The sequence below is a fragment of the Balaenoptera acutorostrata genome, chromosome 18, assembly GCF_949987535.1.
Source record: "Balaenoptera acutorostrata chromosome 18, mBalAcu1.1, whole genome shotgun sequence".
NCBI classification, from domain to species: domain Eukaryota; kingdom Metazoa; phylum Chordata; class Mammalia; order Artiodactyla; family Balaenopteridae; genus Balaenoptera; species Balaenoptera acutorostrata.
The window spans coordinates 56423891-56448516 of NC_080081.1; the positions used below are offsets into that span (position 1 = coordinate 56423891).

Below are 24626 nucleotides of genomic sequence, written 5' to 3' on the forward strand. Positions count from 1 at the left end.
TAACAGATTCTTGCCTTTATGAAAAAAATGGATGCGACGAAGATGCCGAGTCTCACTTCGAGCCAGAATTTCCCACGTCTCTTCAGCCTTCCTCCCCAGATCACAGGTTTTCCCACAGTACAGGCAGCTTGAGTGGGTGTGGTTATGGAGAGACTGTTGTTCAGGCTATCGAACAGTATGCTAACAAAGTAGTGGATGACGCTTTAGAGCTGAGTTCAGGATCTGTAGTCTTCCACATGTCTGAGACCACAAAAGCGGCCGATAGGGTGACTTATGCAGAAAAGTTGTCACCTCTGGTAAGTCAGGCTTGCAGGTATTGTGACCGGAAAGAGCTCCATGACTGCACTGGAAATTCATGTCCACGCTTTCCCAGACCAGATTCACTTGCTAGTAGTAAGCCAGTTTCTAATTCAAAATTTAGCAACATCTACCAGAAATCTAGAATTTTTCATCTCGATGTCCCTCAAATTCACATTGATCTTGATAAGAAGACAGTGCTTGCTGAGAAGATAGTTGCGGAAGCGATTGAAAAGGCAGAGAGAGAGCTGAGCAGTACCAGTTTGGCAGCTGATAGTGGGATCGGACAGGACGGTGTCATCTTTGCTGAAAGCCTCACTACTGAGATAATGACATCGGCGATGAGGAATGTTGGACAGGCTGTTAGCAGGTAAGTTTCCGATTTCTTTCAGGTCTTATGATGAAGTGAAAAGTTAACTTGATCATTTGTGTCTTAGGTCCTGTTCAGCAAGATATGATTATTTTTAATCCTAAATTAACAAAAAATATTCCCTATTACATTTGTGTACTGTTTTATAGCCTACCTGTTACTTTCATAGACACTGTCTCATTATCCCACAACAGCCCTTTGAGGGAAGGAAGGTATGAACCGTTCACTGAGCTGGAAGATGTGGCTTAGCGTGGATAATCACCTTGCCCAAGTTTACAAAGCTGTGAAGTAGGTAAAGTTGAATCAAAGAAACAGCTGGAGAATTTTATACAGCAAATGTTGAGTATCACCATGTTAATGTACTATGAGATTAAATTTTTATTTCTGTTCACAAAGGTAAGTTTTCTTAAAAAGAGTGTAATTTAACCAAACTGCTCTGAAGAAAGCAAAAATTCTCCAAATACTTCCACTCCTGCCACCACTCCTCTTGATAGGCCACCATCTAAGGGGACTGTGCTTCCTGATCGTCCTGCAGTGTTCTGCATTTCAGTAACCGTGTCTTGTGCTCAGCGATACTAACGCCTTAGTTAAAATATTCACTTTTAACCTTCTTTCTCTCTGGGAAGACATCAGGACCAGCTTGTGTTATTAGTTTGTAGGATTATTTTTGTTAGTCTCACAGAAAGAGAAAATTTCTTGAGGAGGAATTTAATTAAGCCAAATGATAATGCCGGATATTTTAGTAGCTTTTGTCAAAGCCATGACAAGCACTGCCTCCTTTCTTGGTCATCTTAAAATAGGGAGATGCAGGGAGACAGTGCTGGGGGTGGCAGTGGGCAGCAGCCAGTGGGGTGCGGTGCAGTTTTCAGTAGGTAGTAGGGAAGCTGCTCTGACAAAGTAACATTTGAGCAAAGAGCCAAAGGTGGAGAGAGAATAAGGTAAGTGGGAATCAGGTGGAACAGGGTTCCAGGCAAAGGAGTGGGACTGTGCATGTTGGGGAAGCCTCAGAGAAGCTTGTGTGGCTAAAGCAAGGGAGCCAGGGAGAGTAGGAGACCAGTGGAGGTTGTGAGAGGTTGTCACACCTGATGTATGTTATAAGGATTTGGACTCTTATTTTGATTGACGAGAAGCCACTAGAAGATTTTGACCAGAAGATCAGCATTTTCCCTCTTCATGTTTAAAAATGTGGGGCAAGATAGGGGTATGCGGTTAAGAGATACCAACTACTATGTGTAAAACAAGCAACAAGGATAAATTGTACAGCACAGGGAAACAAATGTAGCCATTATTTTGTAAAAGCTTTAAAGGGAGTGTAATCTACAAAAATATTGAATCACTATGTTGTACACCTGAAACTAATTTAATATCATAAATCAACTATACTTCAATAAAAAATTAAAATATCACTTTAAACTGTTACTCCAGAATAAAATGTAGAAGGGACAAATACAGTAATTGAACAGTGAATGACATTTCTTGTGAAGATGGAATAAAAATATAAATGTCTTTTCATTGAGAAAAAAATGAGAGAGGTGATGATCCAAGCTCAAAATCTTGAAGAGATTTGGCTAGTTTGATTATAGGCTTGACAGTACTAGAATTCCTTGAACTACTTTTTTTGGTTCTTAAATTAAGCCAGAAAAGGGGTAATTTTTGGTACAAATAAAATACTGTCTTACAAAAACTTAGGAACTTGTGCTCCTTCATAGAGGTCCCAGTTGAAAATATGAACTGCTTTAAAGAGAATTTAAATAAATGGTGTGCTTGGGATGGATCCATAATAGATGAACAAGGTGAGTTAGGGATGTTGTGTAGGTGCCTCAGCTAACTTTGAAGTTAGTATGCTCTCCTGCCAAGTCTCTTTATTAGCAGACACAAACCAAAGGTTAGATGGACACTGGTCTAGCTCTGAATATCACTTCTTGTTTTTGTCATCTTTATCATCAAATGGATAGACCTATAATTCAGAATCTGATGCTTTTGGACTTTGTTTCTTTCTTCCTTTTTTTTTTTTTTTTTTTTCCAGTCCAAAAGAAATAGAAGACTTTCAGTCAACTGAGTCTTTTGGTAGCCAGCAGATGAATCTCAGTATTGGTGATGACAGCACTGGTAGCTGGTCCAATTTAAGTTTTGAAGATGAACACCAGGATGAAAGCAGTAGTTTTCATCATCTAAGTGAAAGGTGACTATGATTTTGTATGTAATTGCATAGTTCAGGTACTCAGACCTCAGAAGTAAGCTATAAATTTACATTGAGTTTGATTTTAAAATTCTGAATTTGAAAATCTGTTATTTTCAAAGTGTATTTTATTGTTCACAATATATTTCTAATGGTTTTGACATTTATTAAATACAATAACTAGCTGAGCTAATTTTCTTTGAATGTGCCAATAGTTGATTTGAAAAATACTTCATACATTTGATTCTATACCCTTTAAGCTTTACTTGGAGTTCTCATGAATTTTTGAGGAAAAAATTTTCTTTCTCACTTTAAAGAGGGTACTTTTTTTTTTCTCTAAAGGATAGGAAAAAGAACAGTTATCTGTAAAAGGCATCAAAATGGCCCTGTAATTTTCTTGACATGAAAGTAGTATCTTTTGGGGGGAAGGATTCCTTACTTGTCCTTTCAGGAACACTGTAACTTGAGCATTTATACTTGAATGACTGAAAATACATAAACTCATTATAAAAATATGGTTTTGTACAGCAGAAGTCACTTCATATATCATTTTCTCAGTTAACTTTGTTCATTAAAATAGTTTTGGAATATTTTATTAATTATGATAACAGTTGTTTCTTATATTCTTAACTCTGTAAAGGCCTAAATGGCTTTTCACCTGTTAGAACACATCATCTCAGAGTATTTTGTTTGATGCTTGGATTAACCAGTAAGTCTTAATATTTTTATAAAGTATCTATTTTGTCATAATTTCTTAAAATGTGACGTAAACCACCAGTATTTTACAAAATCTAAATCCAAAAAGGCAGTCTTTAAAACTGGTAGCAGGAAGTGGGGGTAATATCACAGATCATCATTTGGCCCTTCCCATAACTTTAGAGTAGAATATTGAACACTTAAATTCTTCTCTCATCTTTGAGAAGCAGGCTTCTAGAATTTCAGTTGGGGGTTGACATTGTTGCTTACGGAATCCTGGTGTTAAAGTGGGAGAACAAGGGTTAGAGGCTAGTGGCATTAGGAGGACTGTAGCTGGTTGAACGACTTGGTATGGAATGTTATCTAATTTGACGAAAAGAGGGAGGCATCTACCAAGGTCTGTCCTTGGTTCTTCCTCTTCAGCATTATTTTATTAGTGATGTAGAACACTTAGTATTTGTGAGTGACTCAAAACAAAGATGAAAAGGTAATCCCATTAACAGAACCAAGGTTCAGAAAGACCAAATCAGGCTGAGGCTAAACTAATAATGTTTAACATAGGTAAATGCATTTAGGTTCAGAAAATTAATTATTTGAATTCAGGATGGGGAAAACCTGACTTGATAGCATTTTGTCAGAAGAACACCTGTGGTTTTAATTGACTATAGAATTAATAAGAACTAATGATGCTGTGTGGCCTTAAGGTTCAGGCACAAAGAAAAACTTAGTGGGGCTCATCCAGGGTTGGTGGTGTGCTTGCCTCCCAGAGATGAAGATTCCCTGGGTCATTGGAGGGTCCCAAGATTCTGCAGGCTTGATAAGTACCTCCGATTATTTTAAAGCAAGTGATTCAGAGACCACACTTAAGATTCAGAGACCACACTTAAGATACATGGCTTTAGTGTAGAAATGGGTCAGAATTCTAATTTTGTAATTTTTTTCTGTGCTTAGATAATCATTCTATTAATAGAAGTAAATATGGTGTTTGAGATCATTAATTTTCTCTTTCTCTTCGGCTCACAGCTCTCTATCCATTCTGTATTTCCATATTTTCTCATTTTTGGTTTGTCTGGCAACAGACTACATGGGCAAAAATTCTGGTTGGTTTAATGGTTTTATAATAGATCTATATTTGTTTGAACATAGGGTCGAAAAGACACTGATCAGTTTTAACTTTTATTCTGTAATGCATTATGGTTTGTGACAGTTTGATAGTGCTAGAGTTAATATGGATATGTTAATTATTGAGATGGCCTGGAAACTAGAACTTTTAAATAATCATCCCCTTTTTTGGTAACCTTGTCAACATTTACTGATGCATGAAAGATGATTTTATGTTAATTCATTTTTTAGAACCAAAATTTTGGTTTGTGTAAATATTAATTTTTATAATTGTCTAGCCTAATATGGGGAAACATAGCTGCTTATCACTGCAAACTAATGTGTGCTTACTAATTATTTTAATGATTAGAATTTTTTAAAATTGCATGTTTAGATTTTAATCTGAAAAACTGAATTTAGTTTTGTTTCTGAACGCAGTTGCTTTTTGTGTTGTATCGCTTTGCCGCACTTGTAGAACGTAGCTGCTTTCTTCTTTTGATTAGGTAGCGTGAGAAGGTGTCTGTGTGGCGTTAGTGACTGGCTGATCAGACAAGTGTAATGCTTGATTAGACCTTGGTTATTCAATATTCTGAAGAAAATGTATATTATTTGCCACCTACTGAATTACACATAATTAATGAAGTGAAGGTAATTGACATAATAAGAGTATTTTAAAATCAGAAGACAGCTTTTCTCCCAGTAGTTAGAAAAGGTCTATTTGGGACTGTGTTTTGGTGTCTGCCATCCCATCCCTTTCCCCATCCTCCATCACCACCCTGGCCCATCACTGTTTGCACTATCTAAAGACTTGAGAGAATGTTAACCTGTGGTTTTTTTGTTTTTAAACTTTATCCAAACTGAAGAGCATTGGCTTTCTACAAATTATATCCTAAGCTTTGCCATAGACAGTAATTTCATTGTGAAACTTCTTAGTTCATGCATTCATTTACTGTCCTAAAAGTCATTGTCTTAATCTGTAAAATAAATACACATTTAGAATAATTTTCATGAACTTTTGAGGACAAGTAAGAAAACTCCCAAATCTCTGAAGCTGTCAGATACCTTGTACAGTAGCAGCGATGGTCTTTACGTAACTCCACAGATGCTGCACCCACCGTGGCAGCTTCAGAACGTCCGCAGTTACCACTGACACATGCTGTTCCAAGGAAAACCAGGGTCGTCTTTACCATTCATTTGCTAGTTCAGCTCTGTTCTTTTCTTCCTCTGGCAGTAATGGTAACAGCAGTAGCTGGAGCAGTCTTGGTTTAGAAGGAGATTTGTATGAGGACAATTTATCCTTTCCAACATCAGACAGGTTGGTCCAGTCCAGAAACCTAAACACTGATGAGTCTTTTACCACTAATGCATGATGTCATATTCTTAAAAGAATGTGGGTTACAGTGCCAATGTGTATCAACCTGCTTTTCTCCTATATTTTGACATGATTCTGCTTGATAAATTTACATCTAATGAAAAAATTCAACTATGCTAAGATGTGACTGACATCTAATTGCAAAATGTGTTAATTCTATGCATGTGTTGCACTGCTTGCTATTTTTCATTCTACCAATTACTGTTTCATTAAAAAGAGCTTGCTTCCTACAGGATTTCTGTTGTTTTGTTTTGGTTTTTTGTTTTTGTATGCAGTTTTATTTATAAGAAAGGTATAGAAAAAATGTTTTTACTATGTTAAAAAAATATACAAATGGCATCAGCAGAAGCATTAATAAATAATTATTCATGGCATTCTGCAATATTCAGATGCTGTGTTATCTAAAACCAAATTAGAATATTTTGGCTTTAAATTATTTTAAATTAAATTTTATTATGTAATTACTTGACGCTGTATAGATATCATGGTTAGGTAGAACTTCTCAGTTATTGATAACTTACCTTTAGGCATCATTTGCAATTCAGATTTTAACATGAAATGGTGTGAGAAGCAAAGCTTCCTTTTTATTGTCATTTCTCCCCTTTTAAAATATCATATGTCATATTGTATCATTCATATTTTACCACGTTTTAAGAATTGGCTTTAGTACCTTTATTAATTAAAGCTTTTTTTTTTTTTTTTTTAACTGCTTCTGCTACTTCATTCGATAAGTGATGGGCCGGATGATAAAGATGAAGAGCATGAGGATGATGTAGAAGGTAACTAACTGACAATTTCTTTTTTCAAAGTGTTTGCATGTTTTTTTATAAGGTTCTTTATAAAAGTCTTTAATGTTTGTGTTTGTACATTTTCATCAGATAGGCGCTGGGTTGTTACAAATCAGGGTCTTTACATTACAAACCAGGGTATTCTTTTTTGTTTTGTTTTGTTTAAATTCATTGGTTTATTTGCATAAGATTTTACTAGACTTGGAATGTTAAGCAATACAGACATACAAAAATAAAAGACATTTATAATAACCTATATGAAGTCAGATTAAATGGGAAATACTAACTGAAGACTTTTAATAATAACTGAGAAAAAATCATTTTACATTTCACAATGGTATTTTTTCCCTTCCCTTTTGGTTATTAATGTCTTTTGAGATCCCTTCAATACAATATTATTCATTTAAACTATTCAATGTAACTTGAAATAATATTTGTTAGAACAAACTTTGATTTATTTTTAAATTGTTTTCCATTAAAATTACAAAAATTTGTAACTAGAGTAGACCCAAGAGAAGTTCTTGTCCAAATTTCTTATTGTACAGATAATACAATAAAGGAGTTGAAAGATGAAGAAATATTCCAAATCAAGGTATTCTTGACTAATCTAACCAGTGTCAGATCCTTTGCTGAGCAGTTTGTGTTATTTGATTGCTAAACTAAGGAAGTACTCATCAGTGTAAAGACCGAACTACTTTAAAAGAATTATTCAATTATTTGAGAGAGAAATTCATGATAATCTCTTCATATAATTATCTTTTTCAAAATATAGAATTCTTACATTATGAGATATAATTTATTATCATATCACATGTCAGTTTGTTTTGCTGTCAACCTTACATAAATCAATAAGTAAAAATAAAAGATATTTTAAAATAGATTCTTCCTTCCCTCAATTCCAGTCTTACACTCACACATATATTTGAAGAAAATATTCGTTTCTTCCTTTAATGAACATGGTTCCAAAGATATAAATACTAGATACCATTGGTCACAGGCTGTTCAGTATTGTTTTTGTAACTAGGAATAAACTGGGAGGTTAATTATATGTAGATATGTCATTACTCAGCTTTAGAGATTATAGTCATCTCTCATTATATAGAAAATTGTAGCTAACTTTCAAATTTGTTAAGTTAGAAATTGGTAAATTAGGAGATGGATTGATGTATATTTATAAATGATTCAAAATTATGGAAATCCTAAGGCAACAAACTTCATTTTTTTTGTTATTGTTTGTAATTGCAGGATGTCAGTTCTTTCTCTTTTCGCTAGGGTTGAGTAACCTCTCCAAAGACAAGTCATTCTTAGGCCAGGCAACCAGGAACCCTGAACTGAGAAATCCAGTGGTACAGAGAACATTTCAACCCCATGACCTCTGCAGAATTTACAGAATGGCCCAAAGACTTTGTCTGGTACCATCGTCTACCAGACCCATTTTTGACTGAAAGTCAGAGGGGAGAGAGGAGAGAAATGATAATACATTTATGTTAAGAGAATAGTGTGGACCAATTTTTTTAAATGAAAAATTTTAGGGGTCAATACGAATCCTAAAAATGATTAGTAGTGGTCTAGAACGCCCTGCAAACTGTAAAAAAAGGAATCAGGGACATTCACCAACAAATGTCCATTACTGGTGCAAATTGGTGCCATGTCTACCAGCATGCCCCATTGCTGGCCTCTTGTGTGGGAGGCCCACCACTAAGCAGCAGTGTTAAACACACGATATTGGTGCACAGGCATTAGTTTTATAGTCAACAGGGATTCATCTTTTTAATGTTGAAATCATAATTTTCATTAAAAATTAAACTTGAGAACAGTGTCTTATTTATAATAAGGGTGTACCAGAAAATTCCCTGGTTTAGCTTTTGGGAGGTAAGTGGTTGCATATGACTTTTTTTTTTTTTTTGTATTTTGCCTAAAGAGTGAAGTGATTAAGAGCATGGAGCCAGACCGCCTGTGTTTATATCCTGGCTCAGCCATTTCCGGCTGTGAGACTCTGGATCTCTCTCTGCCTCAGATTCCTCACCTGTAAAATGAGATGATAGCAGTTCCCTCCTCACAGGGTGCTTGTGAGGATTAAAGGAGTTTGTATATGTAAAGAGATTAAAACAATACTTAGGATGTAATATATGCAATACAAGTGTTCACTGCTGCTGCTATTTCTCTTAGTTGAGAAAGCTTTCTTAAAGTCCATTTAATATATTTATTTGAGGTTTTTATTTGTGTTTTATTTATATTTTGATCGTAATTGTAGCATTTCAGTTTTTTTTTTTTTCAGCTTTACCTATAGATTATATTTTGACACAAATTATGGCATTTGGGAATTGGCTCTTGAATTCAATACCTGAGAATAGAGTTTTGCATTTGTGCTGTCACAAATGATCAAAGCTGTTCCTTTGTTTTAGCATTATTTTGCCTTTTCAAAGTAACGCTTTAGTTGATGTTATGGTGCAGTTAAGAAAAGATGAATTTTTTTCCAGAATTCCTTGGACTCTTAAGAAATGGAAAATGCTTATATGTCCTTGGAAAGCAGAGCACTGAGAGTTGAATTGATGAGTTTCATTTCATATCGTTTCAATTTAAATATTAGGTTCAGAGCAAGATGGAAATACTCTGCTAATTGCGAATGTTGATATGGAGCCATGCACAGTAGACCCCCAGCTAAGGATTATTCTTCAGTGGCTCGTTGCCTCTGAGGCCGAAGTTGCAGAACTTTATTTTCATGACTCTGCAAAGAAGGAGTTTATACAAGTAAGTACCTACCTTATAGGGTGGTTGTGAGGACACGGTATATGATGTTCTGTGTCACATGGTTGATAGAAAGTGGGTAAATGCCCAGGTAATAGAGTCCAGTGGTTGGACTCAGGTATCAGCTCCGCCTCTCTCTAGCAGTGTAACCTTGGGTAAGTTCACCAGTCTCACTTTCTTTATCTGTACCGATAAAGTATAGAATTTACCTTGCAGAGGTTTGTGAGGATTAAATATAATACTGTAAAAAAAAAATGCTTAATCTACTGCCTGGCACATCCAAAGTTTTCAAAGTTAGGTGCCTTTAATAAGCATTTCATGAGTTTTCTGTCTTATCATCGATTGGATGGACCTATGACTTCAGGTCAAATGCACTGGAAAGAAGGAAATCAATCATAAAGAACTTGGGGGAAATAAGAGATTTACAAAATTATAGTTATTTCTGGGCAAGTGATAGTGTTTGTGGAAATAAACCATGGAAAGGATGAGTCATATGATGTATGGTCTTTACACTCTGTAATGCTTGGGTAACTGATGTAGAACTGAATGAATCAATCCTATTAGAAATAGGGTCTTACTGGCAGCAGAAGTTCTGGGAAGTACTCCTTGGTGTGAGCCCTCCCAGAGTCTGCCATTAGCCCCACCAAAGAGCCTGGGTAGGCTCCAGTGTTGGGTCGCCTCAGGCCAAACAACCAACAGGGAGGGAACCCAGCCCCACCCATCATCAGACAGACAAGCGGATTAAAGTTTTACTGAGCTCTGACCACCAGAGCAACAGCCAGCTCTACCCACTACCAGTCCCTCCCATCAGGAAACTTGCACAAGCCTCTTACATAGCCTCATCCACCAGAGGGCAGACAGCAGAAGAACTACAGTCCTGCAGCCTGTGGAACAAAAACCACATTCACAGAAAGATAGACAAGATGAAAAGGCAGAGGGCTATGTACCAGATGAAGGAACAAGATAAAACCCCAGAAACACAACTAAATGAAGTGGAGATAGGCAGCCTTCCGGAAAAAGAATGCAGAATAATGATAGTGAAGATGATCCAGGCCCTCGGAAAAAGAATGGAGGCAAAGATCGAAAAGATGAAAGAAATGTTTAACAAAGACCTAGAAGAATTAAAGAACAAACAAACAGAGATGAACAATACAATAACTGAAATGAAAACTACACTAGAAGGAATCAATAGCAGAATAACAGGCAGAAGAACGGATAAGTGACCTGGAAGACAGAATGGTGGAATTTACTGCCACGGAACAGAATAAAGAAAAAAGAATGAAAAGAAATGAAGACAGCCTAAGAGACCTCTGGGACAACATTAAACGCAACAACATTCACATTAAAGGGGTCCCAGAAGGAGAAGAGAGACAGAAAGGACCAGAGAAAATATTTGAAGAGATTGTAGTCGAAAACTTCCCTAACATGGGAAAGGAAATAGCCACCCAAGTCCAGGAAGCGCAGCGAGTCCCATACGGGATAAACCCAAGGAAAAACACGCTGAGACATAGTAATCAAATTGGCAAAAATTAAAGACAAAGAAAAATTATTGAAAGCAGCAAGGGAAAAATGACAAATAACATACAAGGGAACTCCCATAAGGTTAACAACTGATTTCTCAGCAGAAACTCTACAAGCCAGAAGGGAGTGGCATGATATACTTAAAGTGATGAAAGGGAAGAACCTACAACCAAGATTACTCTCACCAGCAAGGATCTCATTCAGATTCGAAGGAGAAATCAAAAGCTTTACAGACAAGCAAAAGGTAAGGGAATTCAGCACCATGAAACCAGCTCTATAACAAATGCTAAAGGAACTTCTCTAAGTGGGAAATGCAAGAGAAGAAAAGGACCTACAAAAACAAACCCAAAACAATTAAGAAAATGGTCATAGGAACATACATATCGATAATTACCTTAAACGTGAATGGATTAAATGCTCCAACCAAAAGACACAGGCTCGCTGAATGGATACAAAAACAAGACCCATATATATGCTATCTACAAGAGACCCACTTCAGACCTAGGGACACATTCAGACTGAAAGTGAGGGGATGGGAAAAGATATTCTATGCAAATAGAAATCAAAAGAAAGCTGGAGTAGCAATACTTATATCAGATAAAATAGACTTTAAAATAAAGAATGCTACAAGAGACAAGGAAGGACACTACGTAATGATCAAGGGATCAACCCAAGAAGAAGATATAACAATTATAAATATATATGCACCCAACATAGGGGCACCTCAATACATAAGGCAACTGCTAACAGCTCTAAAAGAGGAAATCGACAGCAACACAATAATAGTGGGGGACTTTAACACCTCACTTACACCAATGGTCAGATCATCCAAACAGAAAATTAATAAGGAAACACAAGCTTTAAATGACACAATAGACCAGATAGATTTAATTGATATTTATAGGACATTCCATCCAAAAACAGCAGATTACACTTTTTTCTCAAGTGCGCACAGAACATTCTCCAGGATACATCACATCTTGGGTCACAAATCAAGCCTCAGTAAATTTAAGAAAATGGAAATCATATCAAGCATCTTTTCTGACCACAACGCTATGAGATTAGAAATCAATTACAGGGAAAAAAAACGTAAAAAACAAAAACACATGGAGGCTAAACAATATGTTACTAAATAACCAAGAGATCAATGAAGAAATCAAAGAGAAAATTAAAAAGTACCTGGAGAAAAATGACAAAACATGACGATCCAAAACCTATGGGATGCAGCAAAAGCAGTTCTAAGAGGGAAGTTTATAGCTATACAAGCCTACTTCACGAAACAAGAAAAATCTCAAATAAACAATCTAACGTTTCACCTAAAGGAACTAGAGAAAGAAGAACAGACAAAACCCAAAGTTAGCAGAAGGAAAGAAACTATAAAGATAAGAGCAGAAATAAATGAAATAGAAACAAAGAAAACAATAGCAAAGATCAATAAAACTAAAAGCTGGTTCTTTGAGAAGATAAACAAAATTGATAAACCATTAGCCAGACTCATCAAGAAAAAGAGGGAGAGAACTCAAATCAATAAAATTAGAAATGAAAAAGGAGAAGTTACAACAGACACCAAAGAACTAGAGAGCATCCAAAGAGACTACTACAAGCAACTCTATGACGATAAAATGGACAACCTGGAAGAAATGGACAAATTCTTAGAAAGGTATAACCTTCCAAGACTGAACCAGGAAGAAACAGAAAATATGAATAGACCAATCACAAGTAATGAAATTGAAACTGTGATTGAAAATCTTCCAACAAACAAAAGTGCAGGACCCGATGGCTTCACAGGTGAATTCTATCAAACATTTAGAGACGAGCTAACACCCATCCTTCTCAAACTCTTCCAAAAAGTTGCAGAGGAAGGAACACTCCCAAACTCATTCTGTGATGCCACCATCACCCTGATACCAAAACCAGACAAAGATACTACAAAAAAAGAAAATTGCATACCAGTATCATTGATGAATATAGATGCAGAAATCCTCAACAAAATACTAGCAATCAGAATCCAACAACACATTAAAAGGATCATACACCATGATCAAGTGGGATTTATCCCAGGGATGCAAGGATTCTTCAATATATGCAAGTCAATCAATGTGATACACCATATTAACAAATTGAAGGATGAAAACCATATCATCATCTCAATAGATGCAGAAAAGGCTTTTGACAAAATTCAACACCTATTTATGATAAAAACTCTCCAGAGAGTGGGCATAGAGGGAACCTACTTCAACATAATAAGGGCCATATTCGACAAACCCACAGCAAACATCATTCTCAGTGGTGGAAAACTGAAAGCATTTCCTCTAAGATCAGGAACAAGACAAGGATGTCCACTCTCACCACTATTATTCAACATAGTTTTGGAAGTCCTAGCCACGGCAATCAGGGAAGAAAAGGAATACAAATTGGAAAAGAAGAAGTAAAACTGTCACTGTTTGCAGATTATATGATGTTATACATAGAGAATCCTAAACATGCCACCAGAAAACTACTAGAGCTAATCAATGAATTTGGTAAAGTTGCAGGATACAAAATTAATGCACAGAAATCTCTTGCATTCCTATACACTAATGATGAAAATTCTGAAAGAGAAATTAAGGGAACACTCTCATTTACCATTGCAACAAAAAGAATAAAATAACTAGGAATAAACCTACATAAGGAGACAAAAGACCTGTATGCAGAAAACTATAAGACACTGATGAAAGAAAGATGATACCAACAGATGGAGAGATATACCATGTTCTTGGATTGGAAGAATCAATATTGTGAAAATGACTATACTACCCAAAGCAATTTACAGATTCAATGCAATCCCTATCAAATTACCAATGCTATTTTTTACAGAACTAGAACAAAACATCTTAAAATTTGTATGGAGACACAAAAGACCCTGAATAGCCAAAGCAGTCTTGAGGGAAAAAAACGGAGCTGGAGGAATCAGACTCCCAACTTCAGACTATGCTACAAGGCTACAGTAATCAAGACAATATGGTACTGGCACAAAAACAGAAATATAGATCAATGGAACAGGATAGAAAGCCCAGAGATAAACCCACGCACATATGGTCACCTTATTTTTGATAAAGGGGGCAAGAATATACAATGGAGAAAAGACAGCCTCTTCAATAAGTGGTGCTGGGAAAACTAGACAGCTACATGTAAAAGAATGAAATTAGAACACTCCCTAGCACCATACACAAAAATAAACTCAAAATGGATTAGAGACCTAAATGTAAGACCGGGCACTATAAAACTCTTAGAGGAAAACATAGGAGGAACACTCTTTGACATAAATCACAGCAAGATCTTTTTTGATCCACCTCCTAGAGTAATGGAAATTAAAACAAAAATAAACAGATGGGACCTAATGAAACTTAAAAGCTTTTGCACAGCAAAGGAAACCATAATCAAGACCAAAAGACAACCCTCAGAATGGGAGAAAATATTTGCAAACAAATCAATGGACAAAGGATTAATCTCCAAAATATATAAACAGCTCATGCAGCTCAATATTAAAAAAACAAACAACCCGATCCAAAAATGGGCAGAAGACCTAAATAGACATTTCTCCAAAGCAGACATACAGGTGGCCAAGAAGCCCATGAAAAGCTGCTCAACATCACTAATTATTAGAGAAATGCAAATCAAAACTACAATGAGGTATCACCTCACGCCAGTTAGAATGGGCATCATCAGAAAATCTACAAACAACAAATGCTGGAGAGGGTGTGGAGAAAAGGGAACCCTCTTGCACTGTTGGTGGGAATGTAAATTGATACAGCCACTATGGAGAACAGTATGGAGGTTCCTTAAAGAACTAAAATTAGTATTACCATATGACCCAGCAATCCCCCTAGGCACATACCCAGAGAAAACCATAATTCAGAAAGACACATGCACCCGAATGTTCATTGCAACACTGTTTACAATAGCCAGGTCATGGAAGCAACCGAAGTGTCCATCAACAGACGAATGGATAAAGAAGAAGTGGTACGTATATACAATGGAATATTACTCAGCCATGAAAAGGAACGAAATTGGGTCATTTGTAGTGACGTGGATGGATCTAGAGACTGTCATAGACTATGAGTGAAGTAAGTCAGAAAGACAAAAACAAATATCGTATATTAATGCATATATGTGGAATGTAGAAAAATGGTACAGATGAGCCGGTTTGCAGGGCAGAAATTGAGACACAGATGTAGAGAACAAACATATGGACACCAAGCGTGGAAAGCAGCGGGGGGGTGTAGGTCGTGGTGTGATGAATTGGGAAATTGGAATTGACATTTATACACTGATGTGTATAAAATTGATGACTAATATGATAAATTTTTCAAAAAATAAGCATTTCATGTATTCATATGAAAAGATAGAGTTATTCTTTGTATTTAATTGATTCATGATTGTGCCTAGTAATTAGTGTGTCTCTTCTGTTAATCCAGTTTCATTAGTATGAGAAGGTGGCATAAGCAAAAGCCAATAAACATTTAAACATTTAATAAGGGACAATAGTTCACTTTGAGCATTTAATAGGGTTCTAATAATAGAACATTCAGGTTAGATGCACTAATAGGATATTTTTATTTATAACTTACTGTGTGCCAAGTACCTTTTTTTTTTATACATTTATTTATTTATATATTTATTTTTGGCTGTGTTGGGTCTTTGTTGCTGTGCACGGGCTTTCTCTAGTTGCGGCGAGCAGGGGCTACTCTTCGTTGCAGTGCACAGGCTCTAGGCGCGTGGGTGTCAGTAGTTGTGGTGCGCGGGCTCAGTAGTTGTGGCTCACGGGCTCTAGAGCGCAGGCTCAGTAGTTGTGGCGCATGGGCTTAGTTGTTCCGCGGCATGTGGGATCTTTCCAGACCAGGGATCGAACCCATGTCCCCTGCATTGGCAGGTGGATTCTTAATCACTGTGCCACCAGGGAAGTCCCCAACTACCTTATCAGTCAAGATTTTTAGTTTACAGTCTTAAGGTTTTTGTCCAGGAATTTTCCTTATCAGAACTTTGGTTTAATCTTACTATGTAATATAGAGTAGTCCAAAGAATAACCAATATAAGATGATCAGTAATAACAAAAAAGGAATAATCAAGTTACTTTTGATTCCTGGTTCAGAATTTACAAAGATACTGTTGAAAGAAGTATGTGAAAAAGATATTATGTAAAAAATTTTTTTTATATTTTGTTGTCTTTATTTATACTTCTTGGATTTTTCCAGTATAGATTTCTGTTTTGAGGCAGAAGAAGAAAATAAGACAGAAAGGGATGCTCAGGACGTGAATTGTCAAGGAGAAAGAATGGGTAGGGAAAGTATTAGAACTGACCTTAGGGAGGCAAACATTTTCAAGTCATTTAGTCTTGGATGAACTGAGGGCTAAGGAAGTCCTTAGGCAGAGCTGAGTGTAATGGTGCTGGTGTAAGGAAACCTCATCCCCACGTAACCTAAGAAAACATTCTTGCAGTTCCTCAAAAAGTTAAACACAGTGTTATCATATGACCCAGCAATTCTACTCCCAGGTATATACCCAAGAGGAATGAAAACATATGTCCATGGCAGTGTTATAATAGGCCAAAAGTGGAAATATCCTAAATGTCCATTAACCAATGAATGGATGAATAAAATGTGGCATATCCATGCAGTGGAATATTATCTGTCAATAAAAAGGAATGAAGTAGAGATATGCTGTACCATGGAGGAAACTTGAAATCATTATGCTAAATGAAAGAAGCCAGGTCACAGAAGACCATATATTTTATGATTCCATTAAAATGAAATGGCCAAAATAGGCAAGTCTATCGACTGAAAGTAGATTAGTGATTGTCTAGAGTTGAGGGGGTTTGGAGGAGTGGGGAGTGATTATTAACAGGTAGGGCTTTTTTTTTTGGTGTGATAAAAGTGTCCTAATATTGATTGTGATGATGTTGCATTCAACTCTGTGAATATAATGAAAACCATTGACTGGTATATTTTAAATGGGTGATTGTATGGTATGTGAATTATATTGCAGTAAAGCTATTTTTAAAAAGGTTAAGCATATTTATATTACAAAAAATTAGTTTTTACAGAACTAAGTAGAAAAAAAATGAGTGAAGACATGTTCTGATTGGTAGTGATAGTTTATTTAAACGTGCATTTATTTACTTTTAAAAAAAAGAGCTATAACTGATATATAACATTGTATTAGTTTCAGGTGTACAACATAGTGATTCGATATTGGTATATATTGCAAAATGATCGCCATAATATTTAATATTTATTTACTTTTTTGGTTTTTTTTTTTTGGAAACATTAACATTTTATAACTTAGAAAGCCATGTTTCCGTTGAGGCTAGAGTGCGTATTCCAGGGAAAAAAACACACTGTATGTTGTGGAAGGAAAATCCACATCCTTTTATTAAACTTGACATTGTCTTTATTATTTTATGTTCCTAATTGAGGGTATGGCAGATGTATTTAGTTAGGTTAAGAATTTCCTGTAGAAATGTAGCCTCTCTACGCCCACACAGAAGGCGTATATCTGCTGGGTGAGGTTTGTGGGATTCTGGCTCCAGCAATCCCAAAGTGGCATTCTGTGGAGGAGAGTACTTATAAAAGCCAGAAAGGAAAAATGTTTAATTTGTGTAAAGAGTGGTGGTTTAGGGGAGAAGACCTTGTTACAACTGGGAAACAGTATTTTACTGCAAACACCAGGATTCTTAGTTTTATCTGATGTTGGACTTACCTTTCTTTCTGACTAGCTTTCAAAACGATTACAAGAAAAAGGTTGGAAAGTGGGAGACCTCCTGCAGGCTGTGCTTAAATACTGTGAGGCGATGGAGAAGACGTCCAGCGAGGAGAGATCCGAGTCCCTGTTTGATTGGCTCTTGGAAAATGCATAGAACAAACTCCAAACCAGTATATTTTATTATTTGTTTTGAGAGAGGAAGGAACAGATTAAGATGCATAGGGTAAAATTTGAATAGTGAATATTAACATTTAAAGTGAATTGGGAGGAAGGTAAATATAGCTTTTTAAGTGTGTTGTGTCATCACATGGTATATATAGTTCAAACTTTTGTAATCTCTCAAATATTATCTTTGTTTATTCTTCTATACACATGTGTAGTGTGTTAAGACCCTAAGAACATGTATTTGAAGGCTTTCAGGGACATTGACTGACAGCATTCTTTTTGCGTCCAAATAGTGCTGCTAGAAATTGCACTGAGGTGGCTGAGGGTGGGTGACAGGGATAGGGAGTTATATTTTGCTCCTTTGCAAGCAAATGGTATCCTATTAATAACAAATCTCACATCAAAAAATAGCATCGAGGCTAATTTTTTTTCTGACATCTTTTGTCCTATTTTTAAGGGTCAATTTTATTTTCATAGTTCAGCTATTGGTAGCTTTTTGAATCCCCCAAGTTATTTAATTTCTTAGAAACATGAGTAGTTTAGGTTTCTATAAATATCGTAAGTGGTAGTTTCCCTAGCCTTTCATCAAATGACATTATTTGCTAATGTTACCAATTGTTCTGGCATGAAAGCAAGTGTGTGTGTGTGTGTGTGTGTGTGTGTGTGTGTGGGGAAAGGAGAACTTTACCTTGCTAGTGGTTGGTGCCCTCTTTTATTTTACTCTTTTCTTGTTAGAAACCCACTGTTAACATTAAAAAGGTGCTTTAAAATAAAATGTCTATAAAGATTGTGCAGTAAGAATTTTTATTTCTTTTTCACTCTTTTGGGTCCCCAACTTATCCTATAAATGAAAATAAAGGTGCAAAACATGTTGAAATTTTAAAACTTAATGTTAATTTGGAAATGCATTTAGAGACGCCCAATAATTATTTTCACTGTTGGGATTTTGGAAAAAAAAACACCCCACTTTAGCAAAGATAAGCTTTTTCTAGAAAAAAATGGGACCCTCCCCTGAATCCCTTCCCCAGTAAAGTGTACCTGCACTGTTTTGTAAAGTCCTCTGATATGGTCTTTCTGGGCTCTGCATTTTCTACTACTTGTCTTTAGTAACTGCGAGTTGACTTGAGTAGAGGACCAGGATTGTGTTTTGTATGTGAGGGGTATGTGTGTGTGAATTTTTGGTTCTTCCATTAGCAGATTTTGTAACCCTAGAGTAGATCATTTTTTGTTGGAGGCTTTGGTTTTGCTCTGTTACATTTTCTTTTTTCTTGAGCACTGACTGTTCTGGAAGCTGCACAAAGTATAGAAGACATAGCACCCACCAGGGGACAAGGAATAAGGGCCCTTACATTAATTTGAATTATAATTACAGTAGAGAAATTATTTTATTGCTTTTTAAGAAAAATACCAAAATCTATTTAAATATTTCAAGGTTATACTGTGTAAGCTTTGGTTTTTCTCAATTTAAGATAAAGAAATAGAGCAGGCCTTAAAAATAAATTTTCCTGAAGTTTCTTCAGGTATTTTTTTAAGGTGGAGAAATGCAGGAAATGTATATAACCAGAATTGATTCTGTCTTTAGCTTCTCAGAACTTGATATGCAGCAGCACTGGACTGGGTTTTTTAATGTTAGGAACCAGGTTGTTATAACATAGATTGATTGATTATTAAGCTTAGATTGAATTTTTACAAGTGTATAACTATCAAGTTGTGTTTGTTGACTTCGATGTATGTACGGGTTTTATTAACAGCAAAACTGAGTTCTGAATTTCTTTTAAGCTAAAGTGACAATGTATTAGTTCTGTAAAACTTTCTGTACTTGAAAATGTTTGTTTATTTCTCTTACGGTAAGATTTTCCTCATATCTTTGTTTTCTTTGCATTATCTGGAGCTGTGATGGATTCAGAATTCCCTTATTCAGCCGCTGCGGACTGACAGACCAATCGTTAGACACTAGCATGCATAGTGCTAATCACAGTGGAACTCCACACTGCTATCAGTTCAGTGCAGGGGTGTAGAGAAAAATATTAAGTGTTGGCAGATGTGAAAAGAAACGGGAGTTAAGCTTCCGTATATAGATAGAAAACATTGGAGTTTATAACAGTATCTTTTCATCAAGAACAGTGTAAACTTACTTTGTTTAAAGGCACTTTGTGATTTTTCCAAAGACGTTGTAGATCTATTTGGTTGTTCAGCCTTCAGAACAGATCTGTTTGTTGATGACGACTCTGTCTTATTTTGTTAAAAATATACTTGGCATAAGTAGATTTATTATGACAGTGTAATACTGCCATTCTGCACACGTTGGCCCTTATGAAGTATGATATTTTATTCAGAACTGTTAAAGTTGTGTTGTGCTTTGGGTTGAATTCTCTGTTGTATCAGTTTCAGAAACATCGAAGGATCTGTGGAAAGAAAGTGAAGGAGGCCTCTGACGGGGTTTTTAGAACATTGTTTCAGACTGAAATGGGGCACTTCTTTCATATTCTTCTTTTCCCAAGCCAAGGTTAAATTACATTTATATTTTGGGTATTATTAATTTTGATTTTGAAAGTATTTCCTGATTTATACAAAAGGAATGACACGGAAGAAAATTACAGTATCTATTGGATGGTGTGACACAATTTAATGGAGTAATAAAATCTTTGAGAATATTCACTCAGTGAATATATGTGATAACATCTTCATATTTTGAAAAATGTTCCACTTACCCTTTCAGATATTTGATGTGAATTAATTCAATTCATAATACTTTCATTTTGCTTAAATAAAGGTTTTATTTTGCAGGTAGGAGAAGTTAATTACTTAATTAAATGCACCAGGTATAAAGTGGAAGATAGTTTACCCACGTGACTTTGATATCATGCACGTTCCCCAAATGCAAAGTTTAACCTTGACTCATCATCAGAGTCTAGACGCAGATGTCTTCTTAGTTAATTATTTAGCAAATATTATTCTTCCACAATTAAAATGATCAATTTCCCATCAATCTATTGCTTTAAATTTTGATTTTTCAAGGGAAACTTTCCACAGAATTTTTAAAGAGTAATGCATCCATATTCAGGGTGTAGGGAAAATACTTTCCACTTAAAACCCTGGCCACCTGTCACCAGCACATGAGAATTAGAGCTTCCGTGGGAATTATGAAATTGTACTAAAATGAAATGCATTTTTTCTCATTTTTATTAGAAGACCCTGCACACACTTACTCACTCACCGTATTCCTGTTCTGAAGATGCAGATACAGTGTTGGTCACTCTTGTCACTTTATTTATTTATTTGTTTTAACCGTCCATGTACATTCCTTTCACATGGGTAGAAGTATAGTTCTAGAAGTTCATTGTTTTGTTTTTGTTGAAATGTTTGAATACTATTTAATATCAGGTTTTAATATTTCTGGATTTACTACCTTTGGTTTACCTTGTGCAGTGTTAAAAGTAATTCACATTTTTGTTTAATATACCAGATATAGAGCAAAAGCAGCTTTGAGTAATTGTAGCTGTTTGTGCTGAATTACTACATTAAGATCTTGCATAACAGTAACTTTTTTTTTTTTTGCTTTTCAGTAATTTAATATGTTCATTTACCAAAATACGAACTAAAATTTTGTTTTAGCAGTGGCTCAAAATAAACATTTCAGAAATTACTTTTGTAATAATGTGCAATTAATTGTTCTTTTATCTTTTTCCAGTTGTTTAAGTCTGTGATCTTTCTCTTCCAACTAAGAATTCCCCAATAAACTTAAGAAATGCCTGGCCTTGGTTATCAATCTGTAGTATCTTGTTAGCATACTCAGTATTGAACAAAAAAACAAAGGCATCGAAGTGAAATTGCTGTGATAGAAGGCACATTGAACAACCTCAGTGCTTCTAACATGGTTTTCAAGAAGAACGGAAGCTAGGAATATTTTTAATAGGACAGTGAATCCTAAGTTCTTATTCAGGTGCCTCTGAATGCCGACAGAATGACTTGAAAGGCTATTTGCCCAATTTGTTTGTGGATTTTAGTGCAAAGTATCGATGGAATATTGTGATTGCCTTGAATATGAGCGTGTTAGGAAACTCTTCCGGCCTGGATTGAGCACGTCTTCCATAGGATATAGAGATCAGACCTTTGTCATGCTGTATATCATCAGGCACTTGAAAGTTAGGTGCCAGTTGTTTATTACTAATGGAATTTGACTTCGTTTTAAGTATTTTAAGTCTAGAAATTAGAGAATGATTTTCTAGCTTTTCATGAATGTTTCAGAATGCTAGGAAATAATGATAGCATATAATGGCTTGGGTGCGAGTGCCTCCCAGTCACCAAGAAAACAATTAAAAAAACGCTTTGCAACAGTAAGCAAGATTCCTTAGACTGTAATTCCAAAAAGGAAAAAAATTTCAAAAGGAATGGGAAGTTGTGACAAATGACATTTAAACAACTTTGCACATTGCAAATTGGGATAATTTGTGACCTGTGTTTTAGCTGGGATGGAGAGGGGGGTGAGGGACAGGGCTTGAAGAATTACCTCACATTTTTTAAAGTATGAAAGATGGAAGAAGTCACTCTTGGTGCTACTATGCAAGAAGTAAAAACAGCCTTTTGCAGCATCATTTACAGCAGGAACAATAAAGAGTGCAAGAAGGCTACTCCTTGGGAGTCGTGGTTGCATTTTCTCCATCCTTTGTAGTTTTGTAATCACCTCACTCTCATTTTACTTTTGTGCTCTGGGGCAAGGAGGATAATATTAAATATTATCTATAAATAGATAAAAAGAGACATTTTCAGGAGAGGATTGGCGCCTCCAATTTGACTTTTTAGGTCTTCCCTCCCGCCCTTCTTTTAAACAGACACCTAGATTTCTTAGTTTACAGCAAGAGATTAAAACTGAACTCTTGTGTGCTGAATTCTGCCCACTGATATGCTTATGCTTTGGTCCAACGTGAGATCTGATTTTTCAAATAATTGCCAAAACTTAGAAGTAAGGAGATTTCACATTTAAATAGGTTTTGTATTTCAACTTTGCTTGAAACACTGGATGCCCTGGAGTACTGATTGGAATTGGACTCCTGTGTGGCAGCGGTTTGCCAGGAGCTGAATAATGATTGCTCCTTTAGTCCAGTCCTTCTGTTTCTTTTTGCCTCTGGCCTGACATGCTCCACTTGGCTCATTTGTGTTGCCCGCTGGGGTCTATAGGTGGCTGAGATGCAAACTGACTTAAAGCAGGTGAGATACTTGATGTACTTAGAAAATCTGAATGATACTCCTGGAACTCTTGCCTCCTCTAGGATTGTGCAAAGAGAGGAAGGAAAGTCTAGAAATTATAGACTTGGTGAGTTTATTGCTCTGAGCAGAAAACAAATCATAATTGTTAAAAGCATAGATTTTTAAGTATGTAGAGAAGAAAGCAGGGAGAGCCAGCCTAGGTTTACCAAGAGCAGATTCTATCAGATTTACTTTTCCTTTTTCAATAGAACGGGCATGTTTGAATACCAGAGACATAGTAGCTAAATATTTTAATGAGGCATTTTATATGGAGAAAGGAATGACTAATTGTGGCTTCCTAACTCTTTGAGAATGTAGAACAATAGTTTGATTAACAGTCTGCTCGACAGTTATGCTAGAAGCTAAAAGAGAATAACTTCAAAATGCTGGTTAAAAAAAGTCAAATCTAGAAATTCGTATCCTTCTAAACTACTTTTCAAGAGTAAACATAAAATTAAGGTAATTTCTAATAGACTGAAAGAATTTACACTTAACCTGTGTTGAGAAGAAAAACAACTGGAGTGGATACCACTTTTCCTAAGAAGGAAATTGAGTTCTGAAGAAACAGGGAAGAAGCAATGTTTAAAAAAATAATTAAAATAGAAAATGAAAGAAGGAGCAACCACCCAAATGCAATACTTGTTCATATAATAATCCTGTTTACTATTTATGGCAAGCACTTCATGTCATTGAATCCAGACTTCATCTTGTCATTATTATTCCTATTTTTCCTGTGAGAAAACTCAGGGTCAGAGAGGTGAAGTTTTTTACACAGCAGGCATAGTTGTAACGCCCAGGTCTGCCAGGCCCCAAAGCCCAAGTTCTGCTCATTACACTACACTGTGTCACCATAATTAAAAACCAAAATATGAAAAGATGACAACTAAAATCACCTGTAGTAACGTAGAGACAACAACTATTTACATGTTGGTGTGCTTCCAGTTTTTTTCCTCCCATACATATATTTTTCATGTTGGGAATTTCCCTTATTTCATAAATATTTGTCAAAAACCTTTTTCAAAACTCCACACTCACCTTTGGACTTTTCAAGTTTGTTAGTCAATGAATCTCGCCCCTCTCTTAGCTGGAAATATCTTGACCAGAGCTCTTTGGTCTGACTGATACACAGTTGTATTTTCTTTGCATTCCAATTACTTGGTGTTTTGAGCTAAAGCTGGTTCAGCTGTCAATCTTTATAAGTATTTTAAGTAGATCTTGGAGAAGGACAGTATGTAAAAAGGGTCTCCGATTGGCTTTAAGAAACCAGGCAAATGTATTTATCTCAGCTTGACTCTTTTTCTTCTTTCCTTGTCTTCAATCTTATTCTGCCCGGCAGAGCTGACAGCAGTAGAGGCTATTTCATTCATGGTGTCCGTGTCCCTCAGAACATGGTGAGAAGAA

The 24626-nt window shown here is 35.9% G+C and overlaps 1 protein-coding gene across 1 annotated transcript; it reads left to right on the forward strand.

Moving 5' to 3' along the window:
• The first annotated feature begins 6 nt into the window (after positions 1-6).
• AKAP11 (A-kinase anchoring protein 11) lies at positions 7-21733 on the forward strand. The gene is made up of 6 exons (XM_057532976.1): positions 7-667; positions 2694-2849; positions 5875-5958; positions 6748-6794; positions 9394-9554; positions 17827-21733. The coding sequence occupies exons 1-6, from the start codon at positions 237-239 to the stop codon at positions 17965-17967; spliced, it is 1020 nt and encodes a 339-aa protein (XP_057388959.1). The 5' UTR covers positions 7-236; the 3' UTR covers positions 17968-21733.
• The last annotated feature ends 2893 nt before the right edge of the window (positions 21734-24626 follow it).